The sequence below is a fragment of the Pongo abelii genome, chromosome 7 (assembly GCF_028885655.2).
Source record: "Pongo abelii isolate AG06213 chromosome 7, NHGRI_mPonAbe1-v2.0_pri, whole genome shotgun sequence".
NCBI classification, from domain to species: Eukaryota; Metazoa; Chordata; class Mammalia; order Primates; family Hominidae; genus Pongo; species Pongo abelii.
The window spans coordinates 149,160,134-149,186,078 of NC_071992.2; the positions used below are offsets into that span (position 1 = coordinate 149,160,134).

The window sequence follows — 25,945 nt, forward strand, 5'->3', positions numbered from 1 at the left end:
TGGACTTCACAAAAAACTCTATAGATGGCATTTTACATTTACGTTATAGTAGAGCTCAAAGACCTGACGGTGTTTGTGGGTTCATACACATCTGTACTATTATAAGTGATAAAAGAGACGTACATTCAAATATATATTCCAGCAACATTGAGGTACCACTGCATAGTGGAAAGAGTATGGGTTCTAGGGTCACATAGACAGAAATTCAACCTGTCTACCATCCTAGCTGTGTGACCTCAGATTTGTGACTTACCCCTTTGAGTTGCAGTTTTCTCAATTATAAACATAAAAATGTATATGTCATATGATGGCTTGAAGAATTAAATGAAATAAAAGAAATGAGAAATAATTGAGTCCTCAGCACAGATGTGCAAGGTGTATTCTTTATTTGTTTTCTGTAAATCAAGTTCTCTTCTGAGGCACCAGTTGGTCAGGCTGGCAGAAAAGTTAATCTCATCCTTTCTTGGGGTTCCCTTTCCCCCTGAGGTTCTGCCACATGGCAAGATCTTCTGTAGAACATGTTCTAGGCAGCAGAAACTGTCAGGAGGAGGGCCCATCTAATTTCAAAGTTCTCTGTCTCTGGAACTTCATGTCTAATCTCCATCCCTTGAGTGTAGACTGAGGCTGCTGACATGTTCCTTGTAAATAAAGTAAGGCAAAGGTGCTGGGTTTCCACTACCATGATGAGGCTTCCTTCTTGTTGGATTCTATTACTTTCTTGCTTGCCCACTTTGATGAAGCAAACTGCCATGGTGGAGAAGCCCATGTCGCAAGGAATCAAGAGTTGTCTCAAAAGCCAGTAAGGATTGGATGCTCCATCCAACAGCCAGGAATCCAGCCAAAAACCAAGTGTGTGAGCTTGGAAGTGGATCCTTCTCCAGTTGAGCCTTGAGCTGACTGCAGCCCCATCTAATGCTTGATTGGAACTGGGAAAGACCCAGAAGCAGACAACCTAGGCTAGCCCTGCCCAGCTCCCTGGCCCACGCAAACTGGGAGATGACAAATGGTGTTTCAAGCCACCACGTTTTGAGGTAATCTGTTACACAGCAACAGGTAGCAGATGCATAGTCCTAATACAGGTCACTTCCTGAGCCATCTGTCATTGCTGACTATCTGCTGCTTTAGTGACTCTTGTAGAATATAGTCACATTTACTCAAGGCTACTTCTGGTCACATCTGCCTAGATTTACCAGACAGCTATTTTGCTCCACAGCTGTCTGGTATTCTCTTTACTGGAATTCACAGTTCTCTTCTTCTCCTTTTCCTGTTTTTCTTATCCCTCATCCTCCCCCTTCCAGCCTTGGCTTATCTCTTCTAGATCAGGGAGGAAAATCTTTCTAACTTATTCGAGACCCTCTGCTCTTCCTGTGCCCACAAATCCACTTTTCCAAAGAGCTCACATCAGAAAGACTTTGGTCTACTTTTTTTTTTTTTTAAAGATCTGGCACATATTAGAAACTTATTACTAATGATCGTAATAATTGCTAACTTTAAGAAGTGCTTACTATGTACCAGGCACTGTTCTAAGGCCTTTCCACATATCGACACATTAATTGTTATATCAATTCCATGGGAGATGCTGTATTATTATTCTAATTTTACAGAAGAGCAAATTGAGTTTAGAGAGTTGCCCAAATTCACATAGCCAGTACGTGATGAGTAAGTAGAGCTAGGATTCAAACCCTGGTGAGATGGCTCTCGAGTTTGCTTTCTTAACCTGTAAGTGTAATGATCATATCCAACGTGTGTCAGCATTTCCTACAAACCAGGCACTGCACTAAACACTGTACATATGTAATCTTGTTTCAACCTCACATAGCCCTAGAAAATAAGTGCAATTATTATCCACATGCAGGACAGAGGTTTATAGAGTCTGCATAAATCTTTCAAAATTGCCAAGGGCCAGAACTAAATTCCAACCCTATGGTTCCCCTCTCAATCTTCTCTCTTGAGGCCCACTCATCTTCTTCTTGTTTCTCAAACACTAGACACGGGTCTACTTCAAGATCCTTGAGGTTAGTGTTCCCTCGCCCTAAGGGTCACAGGGCTTTCTTCCTCCCCTTCCTCAGCTCTTTGCTCCACTGCCTTGCTACTAATTAAGTTGCCCTCCACACCACTCCCTAGTCTCTTCCTGCTTTATTCTTCTCCTTAGCACTTTTTACCAAGGAATATATCACACAATTCATTCCTTGTAATAAGAAACATACTCCTCAGCCAGAACATAAGCATTAAAAGAGCAGAGAATATTATCATTTTTCTTCATTTTAATAGCCCAAGTATAAAGAATAGTGCTTCCCATATAGTAGGTTATCAATTAATGTTTGTAGAATTAACAAATAAATTAATTACATCCAGGTAGACTTGCCTTTATTCTGCATGTTATAAATCAATGTTTCTAAAAGCATGTTCCACAGAATATTCAATTCTCCACTATTAATGGAGGTGATGCGTGTGGATGGGGAAAAGATGAGTGGCAAATTTAGGTACAAAAACTTCTAGAAAGCATAGGTCTCTAATAGAGGTCACTATAGAACCTTTTAAATGATATTCGGACTTGCTACTATACACAGGAAACATGGTCTCACCATCTGTCAAAATTATTTGCCTTGAGAATCTTTTGGTCACATAATATCTCCCAAGACCCCAGTTCCAGAGCTATGTGTTGCAAACGTTCATGTGCTATGAATCACAGAGGATCTTACAGAAGTAAGGGAATTGGAGACAGTGTTTCACATCAGCTGCCAGGTAAAGCCAAAACTGTTAGTCCCTAAGATACTCTTTGACAGGTGGAATGCTAAAGAACTCATGTTAGGAAATGCTGACATAAATTGATGAACTTGACAAATTCAATTTTAACATACTACAAGCAACAAACAAACATGTCTGCATGCTTGCTTAAATCCCTCATGTACACATTATCTCTCTTCCTACCCAGGCCTCATCCTGCTCTGGAACACTGTGTCCCATTAGATGGCAACATCTTCCACCCAATCACTCATGCCAGAAAACTGGGAGAAATTGTGACTCCTCTCCATGTAGCTTTTGAACACGGACTTGAAATCGTGATTCCTCTTCATGTAGCTCTTAGGCTTATCATCTCCACTCTCTGCTCTGGGGCTCCAGCTACATCAAATCAGTATGCATAAGCCATATAATAATAGCTATCAATAAGGTACATTACATAATGACAAATATGAACTGGGAAGTTGTGTGTGTGTGTGTGTATTGCACTTGTTGGTGGACTTCCGTGCCAACATGCCAAAGTCACTTGGCCTCTCTCCAATACATTCCCCAAGCCATGGTCAGAATGACCTTTCCAATAGAATATCTGATTATGTCACTCCCCTGATTAAATCCATCAGTGCTTGCCCTTGCTCCTCTCTCCTGTCAAGTTCAAAATCCTCTTCAAGGCCTCCCAGGCCTGGTAGGGTCTGCACCTGACTATGTTTCAGCCTCGTTGTTCCCTCAACAGGCCCCATCTGTCTTTTAGAATTCAACCATGCTGGCTTCCTTTCAGCTTCTCTAGCTTTGCTCCACCTCAGGCCCTTGGAATGTGCTATTTTCTTCATCTCCCATCTCTTTCTGAAAGAGCTTTTTCTCTGAGCAGCCTCTCTGACCCTCCCAGACCAGGTTATGGATCCCATAGCTGTCTGCACTTTCCTTTCAGAGGATGCATCAGAATTGGAACTAATGAGCCAAGTTTCTGTCCATGTTGGTTCCTCCTGCTACACTGTGAGATCTCAGAGAATAAGGAGAATGCTTTCCTAGTTTGCTATTACAGTTTCTATCATCAGCATAGTAGGCACTTAATAATATGTGAATAAGATTTTTTATCATCCAAGTCTGGCTAGGTTCTCTGCCACACATAGCACACAAGGGCCAGAAGGAGATATATGGGCCAAAGCCTGGACAGGCTACTAATCTGGAAGGAGTTGGAAGCTAGCAATTTTATCATAACAGTTATGCCACAGTAAAAATCAACCTCCAAGTCTTAGTGGCATACAGCAGTAAACTTTCATTTTCCCACTTGATGGCTTTGTAATATGTTAACTTGGCTAATTGAAACTACATTTCCCAGAATTCCTTTTTTGTACGCTCCTGGTTAAGACAGGCCCTAAAAGCAACTTGTGCAAGATTTGGAAGATGAAAGTGGAGCTGAAGCTGTGTGTATTTTTGGAAGGTCCCCGCAAGTTAGACTTTGCGGCATCTCATGCACGTTTTCACAGACCTGCTGGCTTGATGTAAGGACTTGGCCCAAAGCTCCAGTCCCTGCAGATCACTTCCTTCCATTTCACAAGTCCTAGTAGAGGAGAGGGTGTGGCTCTACAGAAAGAATGCTAGCTTCTGTTTAGAGTATACCCTGCAATGAGGGTGGAGTCTCAGAGATAGGAAAAGGCCTATATGGCTTTTGGTGATAGACAGATGCGTGTTCCAGATGGTTCTTTGTGGATTCCAGTTTTCCCTGCTCTCCTCTGCTTCCTGTCCATCTTTTGATATTGACCACTGTCTTGTGATTTCAGGCTCAGCACCCCTCCTAAGAAACAGCCAAACTGAGCTCGCTTACCAGTGTCCGTGATTATACAAGGTTCAATCTCTATTTTACACAATTGCAATTCTGCATCATTCCTAGTGGTTCTGCTTCTCTACTTGAATCTAACACATCTTTTTATTATTATTATTATTATTACTATTATTATTATTATCTTTTGAGACAGTCTCGCTCTGTCACCCATGCTGGAGTGCAGTGGCACGATCTCGGCTCACTGCAGCCTTCGCCTCCCAGATTCAGGTGATTCTCCTGCCTCAGCCTCCTGAGTAGCTGGGATTACAGGCACCCTCCACCAGCTAATTTTTGTATCTTTTAGTACAGATGGGGTTTCACCGTGTTGGCCAGGCTGGTCTCCAGCTCCTGACCTCAGGTGATCCACCTGCCTCAGCCTCCTAAAATGCTGGGATTACAGACATGAGCCACTGCACCCTGCCGAATCTAACACATCTTGACCTGTGTTAACCGCAAGTTGGCTGTAGCTTTGCTCCTTGTGCCATCATTCCTGGAGGCAATACCCCTTGTGAGGGACTTCCCTTTCTTGCGGCAGAGGGAAGAGAACAGGAGAGCTGTCAGAAACACATAATGGCTTTTAAAGCTTTTCAGAGCTGACATCTGAAATTTTTACCCATATTTCCTTGGTCAAAGCACACCGCATGGTCAAGTTCAATGCCATCAGGATAGGGAAGTACACACCTCTGGGGGAAGCACTGTAAGTCATAGGGTGATGGGTAGATGTATAGCAGAAGTACACGGGGGGCGGGGGGAAAGGAAGAACTGGGAATTGTTGTATAATTTACTACAGCTCTCCACATTGGTCACAAATATTTAGATTCCTCCTTTTTACTTTAAAAAAAAAATGCTGTATTCAGCTAGGCACAGTGGCTTATGACTGTAATCCCAGCATCTTGGGAGGCCGAGGTAGGCGGATCACTTAAGCTCAGGAGTTCAAGACCAGCTTGGGCAACATGAGGAAACCTTGTCTCTACAAAGAATAGCCAGGTGTAGTGATTTAAGCCTGTGGTCGCGACTACTCAGGAGGCTGAGGCAGTAGGATCGTTTGAGCGAGGGAAGCAGAGGTGGCAATGAGCCAAGATTGCGTAGCCTAGCCTGGGCAACAGAGCAAGACTCTGTCTCAAAAAAAAAAAAAAAAAAAATGCTGTTTTCACTTCATCTTTCCAGAGAACATGCCAAAATCTTATTTAATCATGGCAACAGACTTCCAGTCCAGAATCTCATAATAATCTGTATATCGATGTGGTTTTTCTTGATACAAAGACTTCTAAAACATCTTAGCCTGTATGTTCAACATTCAATATCAGAACAGAGATGGAGTAACTTCCATCAAAACTTCTCCTATTTAGCAAGAGAATAATGGGGCTATTCTGAAATGGAATGATCAGTTTGATCAGTTGTTACAAAAGCCTTGTACCCTGTGAGTAGGGAATGTTCCTTGATACAGCTCTGATTCTGCTCCTCAGGGGTAGTAACTTAGGCAATTGTGGCTCTTGTTTCTACCCTCTGGAAAGTAAAAGTATTCCTTTTCCATTACTCTCCTTGGCCTCCTCTGAAGATTAGAGAATATGCCTTTCTTGGGGGCTGAGCAACTTTCTCAACTTACTTTCTGCTTGTAGAAGTTAGCAAATGGAAAGATAACTTTGAAATTTTTAGTTGTCATAATCTCTTTGATACCAAGCTGGTACCTCTTTGACTGTACATTCTATTCTAAGAACATATCAACAACTTTTCATGCATTTGATTCCAGTCAGCTTCTTGTGTCAATATTCATGCTTATAATTGTTTTGAGACATACCTATCTCTTTGGTTTTTTTTTTTTTTTTTTTTTTTTTTTTTTAGATGGAGTCTTGCTCTGTTGCCAGGCTGGAGTGCAGTGGCGCGATCTCAGCTCACTGCAACCTCTGCCTCCCGGGCTCAAGCGATTCCCCTGCCTCAGCCTCCCAAGTAGCTGGGACTACAGGTGTGCACCACCATGCCCAGCTAATTTTTTGTATTTTAGTAGAGATGGGGTTTCACACCATGTTGGTCAGGATGGTCTTGATCTCCTGACCTCATGATCTGCCCACCTTGGCCTCCCAAAGTGCTGGGATTACAGGTGTGAGCCACCACGCCTGGCCTAGCTCTTCGTTTTTAACTGCTAGCAGCTTGAGCTTATTGGACAACCTGTTGCTTAGGCATCTGTCCTGTGTCGGGTGAATAATTCATGGGCACGTCTTTGAAGAACTTTCAAACTCTTTGGCTTTATGAGAAAAAGATTATGTTGGCGGTATGAGTTGTGATGAGATTACGAGATCACAATGCCATTAAGGAATTATGTTACTTACGCGTAATATGGGGGTAGGGATGGGGATTATATATATGAGTATTTAGAGAATATGACAATAATTAAATTATAAGTGATGTACTAAGAAAGGACGTAGAAATCAGAAAAGTGGCAAACCAGGCTAGATTTGATTTATTTAAACTGGCTCACCTCAATTCCCTTGTAATAACACTGGAATAGTTCACGTCCAGATAGTGATAGAAGAATGAGATTTTGGATGCTTTGTCCTGCTTTTTAGACTCTACAATTTCTACATCATTAAATTCATTGTAGTACTTTCATTATTTGCCTTAGATTTGATTTTCTTATAATTGATGTTCTCAAATTTCCTTTGGTCACAAATATTTACATTCCTCTCTTCTACTTTAAAAAATGTTGTGTTTGGCAGGGCACGGTGGCTCACATCTGTAATCCCAGCACTTTGGGAGGCTGAGGCAGGCAGATCATTTGCTGCTAATGCGTCTTTTTAGGATTTATAGGATATTTCCTGCAACTAGAATTCTGTCTCTCAAAAATGCTATATGTATATCCCTACTGTTTGCTCAGGGTTCATTTTCAATTGCAGCAATTTTTTTTTTTTTGAGAGAGACAGAGATAGGGAGAGACAGATTATGAAATGAGGGTGCAGAGGAGCCACATCAAGAGAGACTGATTAGCTAGTGGAAATTTTACAATAAAGTCTTAATAAGAGCTTACATTCTGGGCAGCAAGAACAGTGTCTTAGTCATCTTTGTAATCTCTAGAAGCAAACACAGGGCTTGACACAGCATGCCCTCAGCAAATGTGTGTTTTCATGGAATCATAGTAAAACCGGGATTATTCTTAGAGATTACAATAATTAGTATATGAGTCCCCGAAAATGATGAGAAAGGAACGTTAGGAAGCACCTGTCAATTGTATATCAATTATAATTTGCAAAACATAATTTCTATTTAATTTAATCTTCATTACAACTCTGCAAAGTAGGTTAAAATTTTTAATTTACATGTGAAGAAGAGCAAATCAGAGAAGTAGCTAGTCCCCAAACAAACTGGAAATGTGTCAGGTCTAACGTACAATTCTTGGTCTCATTCCAGATCCCTGGATCTTATACAGTTTATTATTTTGTTATTTAAAAAAAAAAGCAAAAAGCAAGTTAATGGATTGATTTCCTTCAAATCTACAGTCTCCTAATATCTTGAAGACCACATAGTTATAAAAAAAAAATAGGAGAGAAAAGAAGAAAAACTAAAGGGTGTTTCTCCTCATTCTGGTGAAACTGGCTCTGTTGAATGTTTTGCAAAATCCAAAAGAGGAAGTAATCCGATACTCGACCACAAGGGTGTGTTGCCTCAATACTTTTACTAAGGCAAACCACGAGCTGTGCAATGCTTGTGCTGACAAATTATCCGCCCCTTCCCTACTCCCTCTCCCTCCTGCAGAAGGGGAGTTATTTCATTTGAATGTCCACAATTACCTTGGAGATAGTGTTATTGCTTTCTGGTCCTGGCCAAGAAGCCAGACATTTAGACAAACTGTGAGTGACCAGTTAGAGCCCAAATGCTGACCCTGCACATTCTTCCACACTAACACTTACAATGTATTGAAGTTATCTGTTTGCATGTTTGTGTACATTTCTACATTGTTAAATGTCTTAACAATGATCAGGAATTAAACTTATCCCTTATGCTCCCCGAAACTAGTGCTGTGTGCTTGGCACACTACAGATGTTCAATAAATGCATGTGGAAAAGAAATGGAAGTAGAATATTTTCATTTGTCAGTTCTTGAATTGAAACTATAAAGAACTGTAAGGCATTAATAATTATAAAGTCTGCATAGGACTCTTATTTGAAGCTTACTCATCCTTCAAAGCATATTTTGAATGTCTCTTCTTCTATGCTGTCTTTCTTGATTTGTCAAGTCAGAATGACCATATTCCAATAGTATCTTTATTTCAAACTGATTTATATTTAGCTTCATATTGTGTTTAGTTGTTTCTGTATCCATGTCTGCATCATGACAAGTCAACTTTGAATGGGCATCTAGTTTTATTTTTCTTCCTGTTCCCTTACTCTACATCACCCAGTCTCTAGCATTAGGTAAGAATTCAAAAAGAGTTTGTTGAGTGCTATGAACTGACTATGTGTGTCTCCCTGTCCCCTAAATTAATATATTGAAGCCCTAATCCCCAATGCGATGGTACTTGGAAGTGGGGCCTTTAGTAAGTAACTATGTAATGAAGGTTGAGCCTTCATGAATGAGATTAGTCCCTTAGAAGAAACATGAGAGAGATGATCTCTGTCTGTCATGTGAGGACACAGTGAGAAGGCAGCCAACTGCAAACCAGGAAGAATCCCAGGCACCAAATCAATTGGCACCTCGATCTTGGACTTCCCAGCCTCTAGAACTGTTAGGAATAAATTTCTGTTGTTTAAGCTACCCAGTCTATGATATTTTTTAAATAGCAGCACAAACTAAGACATTAAGTGATTAAACAAATAAATTAATGATGAATGAATGCATGCAAATAAATGAATATTGCATGCATGCATGTATGCTGTCTGCCATATTTCAGGATGCCACTGAATTGCTGCTAGCTCTGTTCTCAACGAAAAGAATGATCACTAAGAGAGTAAAAGTATTCACTATTTGGTGACTGTTAATTTGTATAGCTGCTGTGTTCTGTTGCTCACCCTTTCCTACCGCAGTTTTAACAATCCACAGATATGGGGATTGTACGTTGTAGAGACTATCTCTAAAATCAAACACCTACAGAATTAGGAATGTGAATGTTAGGTCAATCTCTCACTAGATTTGTCTCTCATTTGGCTTGGTTTTCTAACTTTGCAAGCCTCCTGGAAGAGAATTCTCAGCTTTGTTGAATGGCTGTAAATTGTAATTTGGAGTTACAGTTGTGTTGAATATTAGTTATTTTGTTGTCCAAATTCCAGTCTCTTTCTTTTAAGTAACAGCACTCGAATTCTGCATTAAAGAACCCACTCATTCCCATCGCTCAGTCCACGAGGTTTGGACCAGTCTTCACGCTTACCTGCCTGATTAGGAATAGGAACCCAGTTTAAGCCGAATCAGTACAAGTCATCCCCATGGCCACCATGCTTTGTTCAGGTTTAGGCACCTAACTTTATTTCCGCCAGTGCGAGAAAGACTCCTAGTATTTGTTTTTACGGTCACCAGGATGCTGTAATGTCTTAAGCTGTTGGGGATCCCCAGAATCAAGCTAAACCTTAGGAAGTAGAGTGAAAGATGTTATAATTTTTCACTAAATCAAACTCACACAGAAGGCACACTTATTCCTTATCTTCTATTAATTCCCCAAACTGAAAAATTCCCTTTTTGCTTACGCGTGTTTTCATAAAATTTTCTGTTACATGCGACAAAAAGAATCCTCACACACTGCGGGTCTGAATTTTTCATGTACGTATGAATTGTTTAGGATAGCTTGCTAAAATGCAGATTTCCAGTCCCCAAACCTAAGATATAAATCCGGGTCCAGGAACTTGCATTTTATCAAGTGTTGCATTTTAACAGACCATCTTGTTAAAAACAGTGCCCCTGAGCTGTACGCACATCTCCATAATGCAGATAATTGGCAGACCAAAGCTTGAGAAATACTAATATAGTTAATGCAAGAGACACTAGTTAACAACAATAAAAATCAAGGGAGGTGCAAAGTATCACATAGCAACAGGAAGCAGAGACCATCCTTTGTCCTAAATCAGAAATGTGAAAATCCTGTGCAGTATCACGAGTGGATTCCATATTCAGTGTACTTCTATTTATAAAATCTTTACTAATTTCTCACGATTATTTATTCCTGCTTTATGTGTCATGACCAGATATCTCAGTTTATCTGGAACTGTCTGGGATCCACCTGTCATTCTGGTGTAATTATTAATAGCCCTTCCTTGCATTCTCAAAAGTGTTCAGGGTTGGATGATAAATTTTATGTTCACTCTCTTGCTTCATGGTAATCTGCACACACACACAAGAGTTCTTTGTCTCTCTTGCTGCATTTGCTGAAATAGACATACATATTTTTTCTATTTTATGACCCTTAGTAGCAGAGGCTTTGATATCTTAGAATCATTACTGCCAAGCCTAAAAGTTTTAAAAATCTCAGAGATCCATGTGGCTCTGAGTAACACGTAAACTGAGTAACACGTAAACTGAGTAATACATAAACTTACATATATACATATATATCAAAGTAATATATATTACTTCAATATTACGTACTTTGTATTTATAATACATATGTATTATTATTTACTTTAATAACATTATATTTCTTTATTTTATTTGTATATATAAGTATGTTTAAAGTAATCTGGAACACCCTATCATCCTTAGAGTTGGCTCGTTCTAAGAAAGTGGAATGTAAACCTATGAATCACAGTGAGGAATACATTAGAGAGGTGAAAAAAATGCTATGGGAACACTGGGAGAGATGACATCTCTGCCAATTCATACATGGCCTAGAGCTCCTATTGCCAGGGATTAATTCTGGAATAACTATAATTTCTGTTCAGTTGATAAAGGGATATGGTGACAGAGGAAAGATAAGTGAGCTCTTTGGCAGGTGAGGAAAATGATGTCAGTGCTATTTTCAAAGATTTTTATGCACCTGGAATGAAGAGAATTGACAGAGGCTATCTATCACAGTAGTTTACGTTTCTGCTAAACTAACCTTAAAAACAAAACTTGAATTGCTTTGATTTTCTTTACTAATGCTAATTGTAAATATTAAGTAAACACACAAAAAATAGCTATCTTGTGTTTTATTTGTAATCAAGGAGTATCTGGTATTTAGTAGTAACTTTTTTTTCTACCTTAAAATAGGTATACATTTGTTAAATATTCCAGGAGACATTATGGTTCCATATTCATATTTTTAATGTTGGAGGAATTTAGTTCAGTGATTTCTGCCTAACAACTGTTGTTTCAAGATAATTTGCTCACTGCTTGTTTGGTTCTGCTCAAACACAGCTGTAAGTTCTTTCTTTCTATATTTGGAGATGGAGTGACTGATGGCTGGGCATCAACCATCTGGAACAGGGTGTGTTGGATGGAAGAGTGGAGAAGGGACAGAGCAATGCATAGCTTCACTACATGGCCAGGGAATCAGTACTAGAATTTTGTATATCCTGTATCCCTACCCTGATCCCGACCTTTGACTCTATGTGGTTAAAAGAGGAAATGACATCCTACATGAATTTTTTGTCAGTTTTATCAGGCTTAATGCCTTCCTTTTAGAGTCAATATTATATTCACACCCTCTCCACTTTCCAAAATTAACTTCATAAATAACATAACCAAGCTATACATATATACTTGAAAATCAATATGACAATGATAATATAAAAAATTTATGAAAATAATTCATAAAAATCATATATATTTCAATGCATAATATTCAGCCATGTATCACAGAAATATATAATGAAGTAGTGAAGTGCTTGTATCTAAATTTAGATTTCCCTAAATGTAACAGCTACGCAACTAGACTGACACAGGTGCATTCTATCAGTGCCTCAAATACTATGAGTAATTAGCCATCGGTGGCATGATATTTTAAAATGAGATAGACTCCTGATAATGTTCAGAAAAAAGGTCAGTGTTTCCTTACATTACACAGTTGCTTCATTCCTGCAAAATTTAATGTATATTAAAACCTTCCAAAAATACTTATATGTGAAATGCAGTTCTAGGCACAGACAATTATAAACAGGTTTTTCACCTACATGAATGTCTGGAAGGACATCTGGAAGACATGCATGACCTGGGGCAATTCTTCAAGGTATGGAACTGCACTGTGCATTTCAGGATGTCTAGCAGCCCTGGTCCCTTCCCACTATAAGTAGTAGCAGTGCCCTACCCCAATCCTGAGACAATAAAATACCATCCTCCATTTCCAAAGTGCCCTCTAGGGGACAGTATTAACTCCACAGAGGATTACTAAGCCTATACAATCCACTGAAGCCAGGAATCATTTACATAAGACCTTATCTTATTTTTTTTCTTTCAAGTGTCATTATTGGAAGACCCATTGTCAAGTTCCAATTAAAATGGAACAATCATCTTTCCAGGGTGGATTCTCAACAAATAGTTGGGAGAATGGACAGAATCTGTTGTTCTTTATGTATGTATTTTATTTAAATTGCAAATAACCTCAAGTTTTTAGTGGTGTACAATAATAGATATTTATTTTTTCTCAATTACTAGCTTGTGATTCAGCGGGGGTTCTGCCAGAGTTCAGAAAGATTTAACTCCAGGCTGACCATCAGAAACTTGAATACTGGTACTGCCACAGATGCGGGAGAAAACTTTCCTTATTTTGAACATCATTAGCAACTTCTGATACAAAGTCCTTGGTAAAAGAGTTTTACTTGAGGCTAGAACTTTAGCTGCAAGGGAGTCTGAAAACATGAGTTTCTGATATTTTCATCTTATTTAGTGGGAGGTTGATTCTGCATCCAAGATTCATAAGGTGGATGTATCATTTAGTTTGGGTAGGATTATGCTGTGTAACAAACAATCCAATGCCCAAATCTCCATAGCTTAAAATAATAAATATTTATTTTTTTCCTTATACAACACAGTAGTTGTAGATTATCAGTGAGGCCTTCGTTCCTCATAATCTTTCTAGAACCTGGGTGGTAGAGCAGCTATCATCTCAAACAGCGCTTTACACTGTGCCAGAGACAGAAAGTTTGGCGAGCTGGCGTTAAAAATTACCAACTGGCCATGACAAATCTCACTTCTAATTACATTTTATCAGCCAAAGCAAATCAAATAGCCATACATAATTCTAAGGAGGGTGGAAAGTATAATCCTGTCATATCCTAAGGAAGACGCTACAAGTATTTGGTGTTCTGAACTAATGCAACCATGATGAGAAATTTCTCAAACATGGAAAGAGAGTTGAGATGCTGGGCAACCAAAAAACAAGATAACAAATATCCACTAGAGACTGTCTTATTTATATCTTTTCTATGTGTCACCATGCTCAGTCTAGCTCAGTAGCTATTAGTGACGTAGGTGCTGAATGGATGTTTGTTGAATAAAAAAAGAATGATTGTTTAATTTACCAAATCTTACTATAACTGAAGCTTAAAGAGAGTTACTTTGCTATTTTAACTCCACACTATGAAGCAAGATAAATATAAGTGTCATTTGTATGCAATGTTGCACTTGAAAGCCAGAGTGATACAGTGGAAAGCAAGAGAAAAAAGATGTTTCATTTCAATATTATTTTCAATGTGTTCACTTATTGGTTTCTCCCCACAGCAGGGATACTGTCTCCTGTGCTTAGCAGAGTTTGGGAGGGTAGGTATTCGATAAAAGCAGTTCTGCTATCATTAGCTGTGTAGTTTTGGGGAAGTGATATCCATGTAGCCACAGGTTAAGGTTATTCAGTTGTGCCTGAGCGCGTGCGTACACACACATCTTAGTAATATTCGTCTTTGTATTGTAAAGATCTCCAAGACTGGAAAGCAATACAATTGTAATACAGTTGTACAATTGTGATTGTCATGTGACATATTTACAGCCTAGTGTCTATCACAAAGCATTCATTCAAGGGAGGTTTATTGATTTTGTAGTAGTAACCATGCTCTATTCTTGACGTGGAATGGGGTGGATATCTAAGAAAGCATGTAGTGCATTTGAAAAAGTTTGCCAAGGGTCCTGGGTAGAGGGGTTTTGGTAACGTGGTTCCCAACGAATCAAGAATAATAAGCAATGCCCTTCGTCCTCAAATCTCAAAGGTCAAACACTTCACAACTACCAATAGGCACCAAGAGCTCGCGTTCTTTCCTCCGCTAACCAGAGCCCCGCCCGCTAGCGGTCCGTCAACGACCGCAAAGCCCCGCCTCCCACGGCGGCCCGCCAATCGGCTGCGCGGCCCGGGCCCAACCCTCGTGAGTCACGTGACAAGGCCAGGCCCGCTTCCGGCACGTCGCGGGCGGCTGACGTCGCCGGGGCCCGGCGTCGCGTCAGGGCTGGCCGGCGGCGGAGGCGGCGGCGGCGGTGATGGCAGCGGACCCTGAGCGAGCTTGAGGGCTCGGACCCAGCTCTCTCCCGCGAAACCTTGGGCCGATCCGGCGCTGCGGCCCCAGCTCGCTCCGCTCCTGCTCCCTCCCCGGCCGCTGCCTGGGCGGAGGCAGAGGCAGAGGCCCGGGCTGGCCGCCCTGCTCGTGCCCCAGCTCGGCCCCGGACAGCCCGGCTGCTGTGCAGAGAGGAGGCCGAGTCGGTAAGAGGCGGCGGCGGCTGAGCCGGCAGGCCGCCTGGCCCCCGCCGGGCCGCCCGGGACGCCCCCATTCTGGTGTCTCTCTCTCCGGCCCGCTCCCCTCCCGCCTCCCTCCCAGTAACTCGCCGGCCCTATTGTCTGGGCGCCGCCGCTCCCCCTTCCCCTCCCTTCCTTACCCCCCTGCCGAGGGCCGGATGGCTGTCAAACCTGGAGGCTTCTCCAGCTCCCTGCTAGCCCGGTCTCAGCCTTTCCTGCCTGTGTCGTGCCACCCCCTCTCTGTCTGGCCTCACCTCCTCACCTTTTTTGGCCTGGCGGTCGTTCTCTGACCATTGCTTTACATTGTCCGTCTCTATGTCTTCTTGCTCATTTCATCTTCCCTCTAACTTGTCATCTCCGAAAACTTCCACTGTCCTATTTCTTGCCATTCTTCGCTCCTTTCCCTTCTGTTTTTACTCCTCTCCGTGCTTTCTGCCTTCTTTTTGCTTCAAGTTTTACTCCCAGTAGACTGTCTTACTTTATAAAAGTTCCTTAATTCAAATCCCTCTTCATCCTTCCCTCTTCGAACCTAAGACAAAGGAAAATCTTGTTTTTTCTGGTACTTCATCCCTAAGTATCACTGGGGGATTATACTTATTCAATCCATCACTTAAATATGGGCTGTAAGTTTGATTCTAGATGTTAGTGTACCTTGTGAACTATCCCTTACTGAATTCTTCCTGTGACAGACAGCAGAAAAGGTTGATTCGATTTCTACACAAACATTTAAGTAACTGCCTTACATGTTGCGCACTGACAAGACCTCTATTAAAAATATTCATACATTTGTTCTTTTGCACCGGCTACACCCTGGACAAGCTCCCTGTTAACTTTTTAATGCTGTAATATTTTCTCATACCATAGCAGAAGGATACCCACCCTCCCCCTCCAACCATGGGTATTTGAGTTCGCATATTTTCATGGCCAGTATTGATGCTATTTTTTCCCTTACCTATCAGACTCTTTCAAAGAGAAAAGAGGGAGCAGTTGGAATTTTATGTTTGTTGTTCTATTTTGTCTATTATGAATTGTGACAAAACCATTATAAAAGATGACAAGTGTGTATGTTTCTTTTTTTCTTTTTAAACTGTAGGGAACATAGTCATTAGTGATCTCAAATATCGAAGGACATTTTACGGATCTCTCCTCGCTCCTGATAACAATCAATTTACATTCTTAATTATGAGTTATGTTTTGATTAGGTTATCTCAAAATGTATTCATATTCCTCACATACCCATTAGTGAAAAAGAGGCCACCTCAAGTGTGCTCGGCGGCCACTGTGGCCCAAAATATAATACTTTGCATGTGAATGACCTAGGGGTACATAGGTACTCCTTTGCAGTTTTTGTTCTAGCATTACAACCACTTTTATTATCAATGTGGATACTATCTATATTGAAATATAGTAGAAATACTCAGAGTTAACAAAAGCATGTTATTATTGCTTGTTGAATGTAAAGTATAAGAAAGCAGTCTCTTTTGTAACACTATATGTTAAATTAAAATTGTTGAATTATGTGCTACCAAGGTAGGAGATCATGGGTAACGAAAAATCCTAATCCCAAGAGGAATTACTGGTATCTTCACTGGCAGAGGAGTGTGCCTACTGTTGCCTCCATCTTTGTGTGCTGTAGGGCCTTATCTAGTGTTTTGTATTATGAGGCACTCAACAAATATTTGTTGAAATTAAAAATTGATTTTGTTCTCAAGAATTTCAGTAGTCATATTCCAGAACACTCAGCTGTCTTAATTTTTCAAAGGCAGGAAAACATTTTCAGCTGTCCCCGTGGAGAGTTTTCTTGGGTATCTGGAAGCTAAAATGTAAAGCATTTTTAGCTATTAACAATTTTTAACAATCCATTTATTCATTCTTTTTAGATAGTTATCTTTTCTTTGTTCTTTTTCTTAAATCATTATCAAGATTGCCTGCAGATTGCACAGAACTTTATATAGAGATGTTGGTAATACTCCTTCAGATTTCTTAACAATTTGGCAAGTATTTTATATTCTCATGTATTGTTTTAGAAATTCTGTTTAATTTTAATTTTACCTGTTCCCTTATACTCTACTTCCTATGCATTTTCTGCATTGGAATCTAACTTTTTTCTTTCTCTTGAGGTAGTGAAAAGAGAATACTGAAGAATAGGATCTCAAGATGAGTAAAAAGCCCCCAAATCGCCCTGGAATCACTTTTGAGATTGGTGCTCGTTTGGAGGCACTGGACTACTTACAAAAATGGTATGGAAAATATAGAACTTTCACCTAAATAATCACAATATCTGTAGCCTTACATGTTAATTAAAACAGCAACTTCCACTGATGGTAGCAGAAACATCAGTGTATTCACATTCGATTACACATATATGTTGTTTTTTAGTTTTCCTACTCTTTACGCTTTTTAGGTTTAGCATTTAAAAACTATTTTTAGTCAACTGACTAAATTATTTAGAACAATCATTTTTGGTGTTTGAGAAATGAAAATAATTGTCTAGAGTATGAGGATTATGTATACCTCATGTAGACCTCACATGAGCTGTATTGGTGGAAGTAGAGAGAGGAGTAATCCAGAGAACCAACTTCTCACGTTTTGGATAAATTTTGATTTAAATTGGTATTTTTGGTCTGTCAGTGGTAGTCTTTCAAACTACAGAGTATATTAATGGTTAGCATAGCATTTTTTTCATAGTGAACACTTTCAAAAACATCTCCACTATTCATTATCTCACCTAAAACCAAAATCACACTTAACCTCCTATTTTCCCTGGTGGGCCTTAACCTAAAGGCAGGTTGTTACTGTCTCCAGTGCAAAATAGGCTGTCCTTTCAGAACTTGTGTGTCTCCCCCTATTCTGGCCATTGTGGTAAGTGGTAAATTTAAACACCTCCCAACATAGCCTTTATACAGTGGTTAGGAAAAGTTGATGAATTGGTATAAAACTACTATCTGGAAAGGAGGGAAGGGGAAGCTACACGCAGGGGTCCCTGGGCCAGAGTAGGAATGAGGAGGATTCTCCTTTCTCCTAAGGAGCATGTTCCTCATTTGGGTTAATTGGCCCCTCATTCTGCTGTCTTGGCAGATGTCTTTTTGTTGTCATTTGCAGGCTCCTCACCTGAGAGGGGCATTAGAGGGGTTCCGCTTCTGGGAGGGATGCTGCCTTTGCTCCTCCTGAAAGCCCATTTTTTTTGATGCGAGCTCTGGTTTAGCAGTTCTTGGACTTTCCCAGACTTTTTGACATTTTCTCTCATTTAAACCCATAGTGGGCATTTTGTAGATTTACTTTTGATTGACTTGTATTAAGTCAACTTCCTGAGTTGGCAATGGCAGACAGAGAAATCTTGTTTAGTCATGATATTTGACTGTATAGACCAGGCTGGGGTTTCTCTCTCTTAACATCTGGCGTTAGAGCTTGGCACATATCTCTGACCCCAGCTTAATGACCTCTTGTTTTGAGCTCCACTTTAGAACAGTTTGAAGCTACAATTTGAGATGGGGAGGTTAATTGATACTGTCACTAGGTGAAGAATGTACATGGTAGTTCTCAGGAGGGGTTTGGGAAGCACCTGGGAACTAGGCAGTAGCGTCTCTCCTAGTGACGATCAAAATGTCTCCAGACATTGCCAAATGACAACTGGAATGAGGGTGGGTGGCGGTAAAAATGATTGAGAAACTCAGCATTAGACCATGCAACAAAAAATGCCAGTTGAGGCAGCACTTGGCTATCTTGGTTCTCATTTGACCAAGAAAAGCTTTCTACTCCAAAGGCATACTACTGAATGTCTGTGAGATACAAGGGTATAAGAAATAATACTTGTTACTTCTTTGATATTACTCTTAAGTGATTTATTTATTTTTTAAGTTACTGGCTTTGTGACTTAGTTAATTCATATTAATATATTATGCTTCCTAACTGACAGTGTTGCAGTTGAGCTAGCTTCCAGTTTTGGAGAAACACATAGTTTATTAGTTCTGTCAGGAATTTTCAGGGATATTAATATAACTTTGATATTAGTGAGAAATTTTCTTTCAGTAGTAAAATGTTTTCTAACTTAGGAGCTGTTAAATTTATGATCCAGTAGTTCAAAAGACTACAAAAAAGAACTTTTAAAACCATGCTTGAATGTACTTTTAGAGTATTCTGTGTTTTTAGAATACTTGGAATTTCAGAGAACAAATGAAAGTTGTATCTTCTTGCCACAAAGTTCATATGTGCTTATTTGAGTGGTGTCATGCAGATGTACTCACTGATGAAGTTTAGATTTAATTTTAATGACCCTGGTAATAATAGTTCTCTTTAATGGAAATAAGCATTAGCCAGGATAATCACATATTATCACTGAAACTTGTTATCAGTTTTATTTTTATAAGCTGATTTATATAAAGATTTTGGCATTCCGTTTCAGGTGGCTCCTTATTTAAAAAAGGATTAAGAATATTTTATATATGTATTCTAGGTAATTTACAAAAATAATTTTCTTATGTAATTTTTCTTATTAATGTCAGTAGTTTCAAGAACTGGTTAGGCTTAGGTGCCCCTTAAATTTAGTATTAGGTGGTGTGCTGTTGGACCAACTATTTAATTACTAAGATGTACTGAATTTTATATGGGACACAAAAGTTCTATGAGATTAGTGCTCTTAACAGATTTTATTTATAAATAGGATAATAAACTTAATTCTTCATATTATTCCATTTGTAAATGACCATTTTACATTTCATGGAAATTCTGTAAATTTTTGCATTAATATTAAGTAAAATTATAGGATTATTTGACGATAAACTGACATTCTTGTGAGAAGCAAAATATTATAGTTAATCATTGAAAATATACGGAAATTCTTTTCTCCCTCTTCTCCCACTCTTCTCTCTTTCCCTTCTTTCATATTCTATTTTTTGCATCCATATTGAATGCTTAGTCTTCCAAATTTATTCAATTCTCTTTGAAAAGTATTGAGTCATCTTTGAGATAAATGTAGTTTGAACTATTATAGGCATTGGATAGGGAGGAGCAGGAATGCAAATCTTGCTTACTGTCTCTATACTCAAAACATTTACAATAAGCAGTATATTACTGAGAAACTAACTTATCACATGTTGATAAATCACCTTTTGAAGAGAAGTGCAAAAGGAAAGTGGTGCTAGTAAAGAACCCAAAATGCCTATTAAAGGTTTTTCTTGCCTTTTTTTTTTTTTTTTTTTTTTGAGACAAGAGTCTTTTCTGTTGCCCAGGCTGGGAGTGCAGTGGCATGATCTTGGCTCACTAAAACCTCTACCTCCTGGGCTCGAGTTATCCTGCCACCTCAGCCTCTTGAATAGCTGGAACTATAGGTGTGCACCACAGGTCTGGGCTAATTAAAAAAAAATTTTTTTTTTGTAGAGATGAAGTGTCACTGTATTGCCCAGGCTGGTCTGGAATTCCTGGCCTCAAATGATCCTCCCACCTCAGCCTCCCAAAGTGCACTCCTGGCTGGTTTCTCATATATAAAAAAGGAAAATAGTTTCTGGTATGTGTCTAGACATAAAAGGATAAACTCTAAATTTAGTAGGTGGAAATAATCTGAAGTTAAGCTCTCACTTTTAGCTTTGGGGTAGATTTGATTTAACAGGAAGACTCAATCTGTGTTTCTCAGGAAAAGTATGTTATTATTGCTGGAATAAACCATATCACATAATTCTTAAACATCAGAAAGATACCTTATCTTTGAAAATGCATTGTACCTTTTTAAGCAGTGATTTATTTATTTTTATTTTATCTTATTTTATTTATTTTTTTGAGACAGAGTCTTGCTCTTTCGCCAGGCTGGAATTCAGTGGCACAATCTCGGCTCATTGCAACCTCCGCTCGCTGCAACCTCCCTCCGCCTCCCAGGTTCAAGCAATTCCCCTGCCTCAGCCTCCCGAGTAGCTGGGACTACAGGCGCACGCCACCATGCCCAGCTAATTTTTTTTGTATTTTTAGTAGAGATGGGGTTTCGCCATGTTTTCCAGGGTAGTCTCCATCTCTTGACCTTGCGATCTGCCTGCCTCAGCCCCTCAAAGTGCTGGGATTACAGGCGTGAGCCACTGCTCCAGGCCTTAAGTAGTGATTTATTTTTATTTTCAAAGTAACTTTATAGCTACAGAAGAACACTCATTGGTGGTTTATTTATCAGTACTAATGCACACAGGCCCTGAGAAGCCATCAAGAGGTCAGTCATCTTAGTCCCAGTATTTGCTTTTTGATAATTGGATCTCTCCTACAGTGACCAAACATAACTCCTGAGTAGTGTGGGCTGTTTTAATTTTTAAAAATATTATAGCTTTACAATATTTTAAAAACATTTTCTTGTAACTTTTTCAGTCATCTGCATAAAGACTTTGACATGCTAATGTTTACAGTTAGCACAGTCAACTATTTTTTATCTTATTTTCATCATGTTTTTCACAACAAACTCTGTGCATCCAAACCTTGATATTCAGTTTTATAATCTCTGGAAGGTAGTAACATCATAAGAATAAAAATGAGTATAGGTGTGTTGATATGGAAGTATATTTGGGGAAGGAGAAAGTTGAGAGTTGAAGTTACATTGGAGACACTGTAAGCGGGTGGGTTTAAATTCAGACTGTTACTTATTAATCCTGTAAATATGGGTAAGTCCTTTAACTTGGTTTTCTTAGCAGTAAAATGGAAGCAGTATTACTGGCTTTTATTTAGAGGTTGGTTTTTAAGGTTCAAATAAAATTATGTATTGCTTTAAATTCTGCAGATTGGTACATAATCATAAAGCATGGAGGTAAATGCAAGGGGAGAGGGAGAACAGAAAAGTAAATCTTTGGGGATCTGAAGAGTTAAGTGATTGAGTTTGTAAATGTAGCTTTAGTTGACAGGTGAGTGGCTTGGAATCATAGAAGGCAAAACATGTCATTGCAACAAACTGATGACATTTTTTTCTTTTTCTTTTTTTTTTTGAGACAAAGTTTTACTGTTGCCCAGGTTGCAGTGCAGTCATGAGATCATGACCCGAAGCAGCCTACAGCCTTTACCTCCCGGGGCTCAAGCCATCCTCCTGCTTCAGCCTCCCAAGTAGCTGGGACTACAGGCGTATGCCTTAGTAACATGCTGATTTTCTTTTTCTTTTTTTTTTGTGGTAGAGAAAGGGGTCTCTCTGGGTTGCCCAGGCTGGTCTTGAATTCGTGGGCTCAAGCAGTTTTTCCATCTGTCTTGTTCTTCCAAAGTTGTAGACAGTCTTTTTGAAGTGATAATAAAATCCTCATGTTTCCACAGAGTTTTATAGAGTTTGCTTGCAAATATTAAAGTATCTAATCATTCTGAATATTGCTTAGTAAGAAAACTGATAAAATCACACTGGCGTTGACTACTGATTTAACTCCTGTTTTTTGATTGAAATTAAAATAGTTATTCTACAGTAAGCGATTGTTACAAAAACACAAGAGATTAAATAACATGCTATGGTGTTAATCTTAAAATAAATTTGAAATATAGAGTCAATTTAAAACATTCAAATAAGATATGCTCCTCTGACTCTTTTGGAATATTTCTATTTAATTCTCTTCTAAATCTAAAGAAAAGGAAAATGAAAGATTAAAAAATGTGGAGATATCTCCAAGTATCAGAGTTTAATAGAACAGTATAAATTTGAATTGGCAAATGCTGTTTTCACACATTTGGAGTTTTTTGAACTGTATGGAACATTTGCAAATGTGAGTTTTTAAGATGTTCGTGCAGAATTTCAATAGTATAGGAGAATTAAGGAAATTTACATTGTAGCAAGTACAAATACTTGTTAATTTAAATAAAAATACACATTTTCTGAATAAAAAGTTACTTTTTTTCTAATTAGATTTAACCATTCAAAGGAAAATGCTACTAGAGATAAGTTGTGTCATCTATATTTAGAGTAGGAGAATGGTCCTAAAATGTAACATGTAGATCAAATATAGTGTTGTAGGAACACTAGGTGAATACTTCAAAAATAGAGGTTCTTTTGCTAATATTAATATGCATGCAGTTTTTGTCTTTTTGTAATTTGGGATTCTTTCAGTTTGTCTATATGTGGAAAGTAATGATTATTATTTTGAGTCATTACCTTTGAAAACCAATGCCAGCCGTAGACTCAGAAAAAATACACAGTTGTATGTATACACCAAAATAAATGAATTATATACTATGGTCATAAGTTCATAGAAAACTTATACATGACCTCTAGGTTAAGGACACTTCTTGCAGACAATTCATTTGAAATCTGTAAGTTTTGTTTAAAAATTCTGAGATAATTTACATTTAGATAGTCACAAATTTTGAATCTTAAGGTCAAAGTGAATCATCCAGTTTAATTATCAAGCAGGTTTGTACCAGTGCACAAACATTTTACTTCTTTAACTTTTTAAAATTTCCACAAAAGAAAGCCCCATAAATTCCTTTGAACAATGCTAAATATAAGAAAGCGTCCCTCTACCCCTTCAAAAATGTGAAAAGCATGATTTAGGGACAGAGAAGACTTGTTTATTTGAAAACACACCTGGTTTCAGGTTGTTCTTGCTCTAGTGTTCTTCCTTTTTTTATGTTAATTCGTTTTTTATAGAACTTTTTCTGATTTATAAGCTTTTTCTGCTTATCCTAGTTTTTTTGGAAAACAAAAGGATTGGAAAAAGTAAATTAAACTGGAAGTCTTAAAATATAGGTTTTAAGTGCTATTTTGCCATGAACTATGTGATTTTGGAGAGGTATTTCTCTGCTTTAATGACCTTAAAATGAAAGTCTTACATTTTAGATGATCTTTCAGGTGCAATTGAATTCCAAACTCAGTTTCTTTTTATCGATTTTCACCTATTCAGGGATGACAGATTTTTTTTTTTTTAAATCACACTTTTAGATGGGTAAATAACACAAACTTGAGGCAGAGGTAAGGTAGACAAAAAGTCATAGGTAGTTCAAAACTGCTGGCTACTAGAGGAGAAAATGAGAAAAATGTGGAAAACTGAATATAATTTGGAAAAAATATAGAGGTTTGAGCTATTTGGGGTATAACTATATTGGGCATGAAACCTTTTGCCTCCCAATGTAGTGATTTCTCCACTGTAACCCATTGTCTCGCATAGATTTCCTAAAGCTTTGAGCCTCAGTTAACTAAATGGGCTCAGTGTTCATGGGCCACCGTAGTTTCTGACCAATTGTAGTTGTGAGTGTATGTCTGGCATCTAGAAGGGCCCTGAAAGTCTGGCAAGCCTATGCCACTCTTTTTCATTGGAATTAGAGGGCTTGAGCAAGGTAGGTAAATTTCAAGTTTATCCATCCTAGAGAGCTTTCCTCCTAAATTTACTTCAGAATAAAACCTCCAAGCTGATGATTTCTTAGCCTCCTTCATCAATTTATAATGAGGGTAAAGTCCAGGAATCTCAGACTTACTGTGCTGTGCTTTATGTGTGTGTGATCATATAGTGGCAAGGGTTGGAACAAGAGAAAAACCGTTTTATTTGCTTGTCTGACATTTGGTTGAAGTCCAGCCATCACGTATCACACGCATCCAGCTCCCTATTTGTTACATTATTCCTGCCGAATGTTATTATGTATTATGAGATTTCACACTGTCACATCACATTAGATAATGGTTTAGTTTTTAGTTGGAGGTTGATGAAAGCCACTAGCTGGGAAACAGTTTATCTGTTGTGGTAGTTAACTCTACTAAAAAGAAAGTTTTGCAATTCTAGTTTTGCTGAGTAGACAGAAATGGCATCTGCAGATGCTTATGTTTTTAATTTTGGTTTTAAGTGATTTCTTTTAAGCTGAGGGAGAAAATACTAGTTTTAATTTTAAGTTTTGAATATCAGTAGTACAATTTTTAAAAGAAATTAACGGAGTATTGAAAAGACAGCTTAGTTCTGCTGTTCTTCATTAAGGTCCCAGTTTTTTAGTATTTTTACTGTAACTGTATATTTTGAAGAAGTGTTGACCACTCCCTATCATTTCTTGCTACAGATCGTTAGCACATAAAAATATACTTCTTATTAAATTAGAAGTTGGTATGCAAGTTTTATGTTATTTCAGTAATTATAATTACCTCAACTTTGAGAGGATTGTTGCAGTAAAGTTGAAGGAAGAGTATAGATATTTACTTAATATTCAGAGTGTCTTGAAAGTCTGTTTTCTTATTGCCAAAAAAGTTACCATCAATTAGAAATAAATTTATTTCTGGTACATCATGATTAGCTAGGGTACTGAAGTATAAGCTACTTATATGAAATGGTATATCTACAAGGCCTTAACATAGTAACTTACTCATAAAAGGTGCCCAGCAAAGTTTATTGAATTTTGTTGGGTTTAAAAAGGATGAATGAAGACAAAAGTTTTGGGATATCTTGAAATAACCTAGTTACCATTTCAGAAAATTATGGCAAATACATTGTGACTTTTGGATTGAAAACTAAACATAAGATGATATTTGTTAACCTAGATTAGCAAATTTAATTTATTTTTAAAATCACTTTTTGTTTTCCTTAGTTCTGTAACGTATCATATCCGAGATTTCCTCTTAATTTAAAAATTTATGAGTTTCAAACGTGATGAAAGTTAAGCTACTTTCTTTACTCCAATTATTTAATTTTAATAATGTGATGTATTATACTTAGTCATAGCTGAGATGTAGTGCCCTTTTGTTTTGAGAAATTTTAATAATAAAACAGAAGAGCCTCTTATCTTTGCTTAGTAATTTTATGCATGGAGGATATTTATTTTGTACAATTATTTTCCATACTCTTTGGTCTAACAAAAACCAA

At 38.4% G+C, this 25,945-nt stretch overlaps 1 protein-coding gene across 18 annotated transcripts in view; it reads left to right on the plus strand.

Moving 5' to 3' along the window:
* Nucleotides 1-14,822: 14,822 nt before the first annotated feature.
* Nucleotides 14,823-25,945, plus strand: part of PHF20L1 (PHD finger protein 20 like 1) — a 73,618-nt gene continuing 62,495 nt past the window's right edge. For 4 of the 18 annotated variants that reach the window (XM_054518851.2, XM_024251058.3, XM_054518852.2 and 1 more), the window contains exons 1-2: nucleotides 14,823-15,140; nucleotides 17,298-17,413. In XM_054518851.2, the coding sequence (XP_054374826.2) occupies nucleotides 17,331-17,413 (83 nt within the window). In that variant the 5' untranslated portion in view covers nucleotides 14,823-15,140; nucleotides 17,298-17,330. Of the gene's footprint in view, nucleotides 15,141-17,293; nucleotides 17,414-25,945 lie in introns of all 18 variants that reach the window. The other 14 variants (XM_024251050.3, XM_054518847.2, XM_054518848.2 and 11 more) reach the window with 9 other exon arrangements.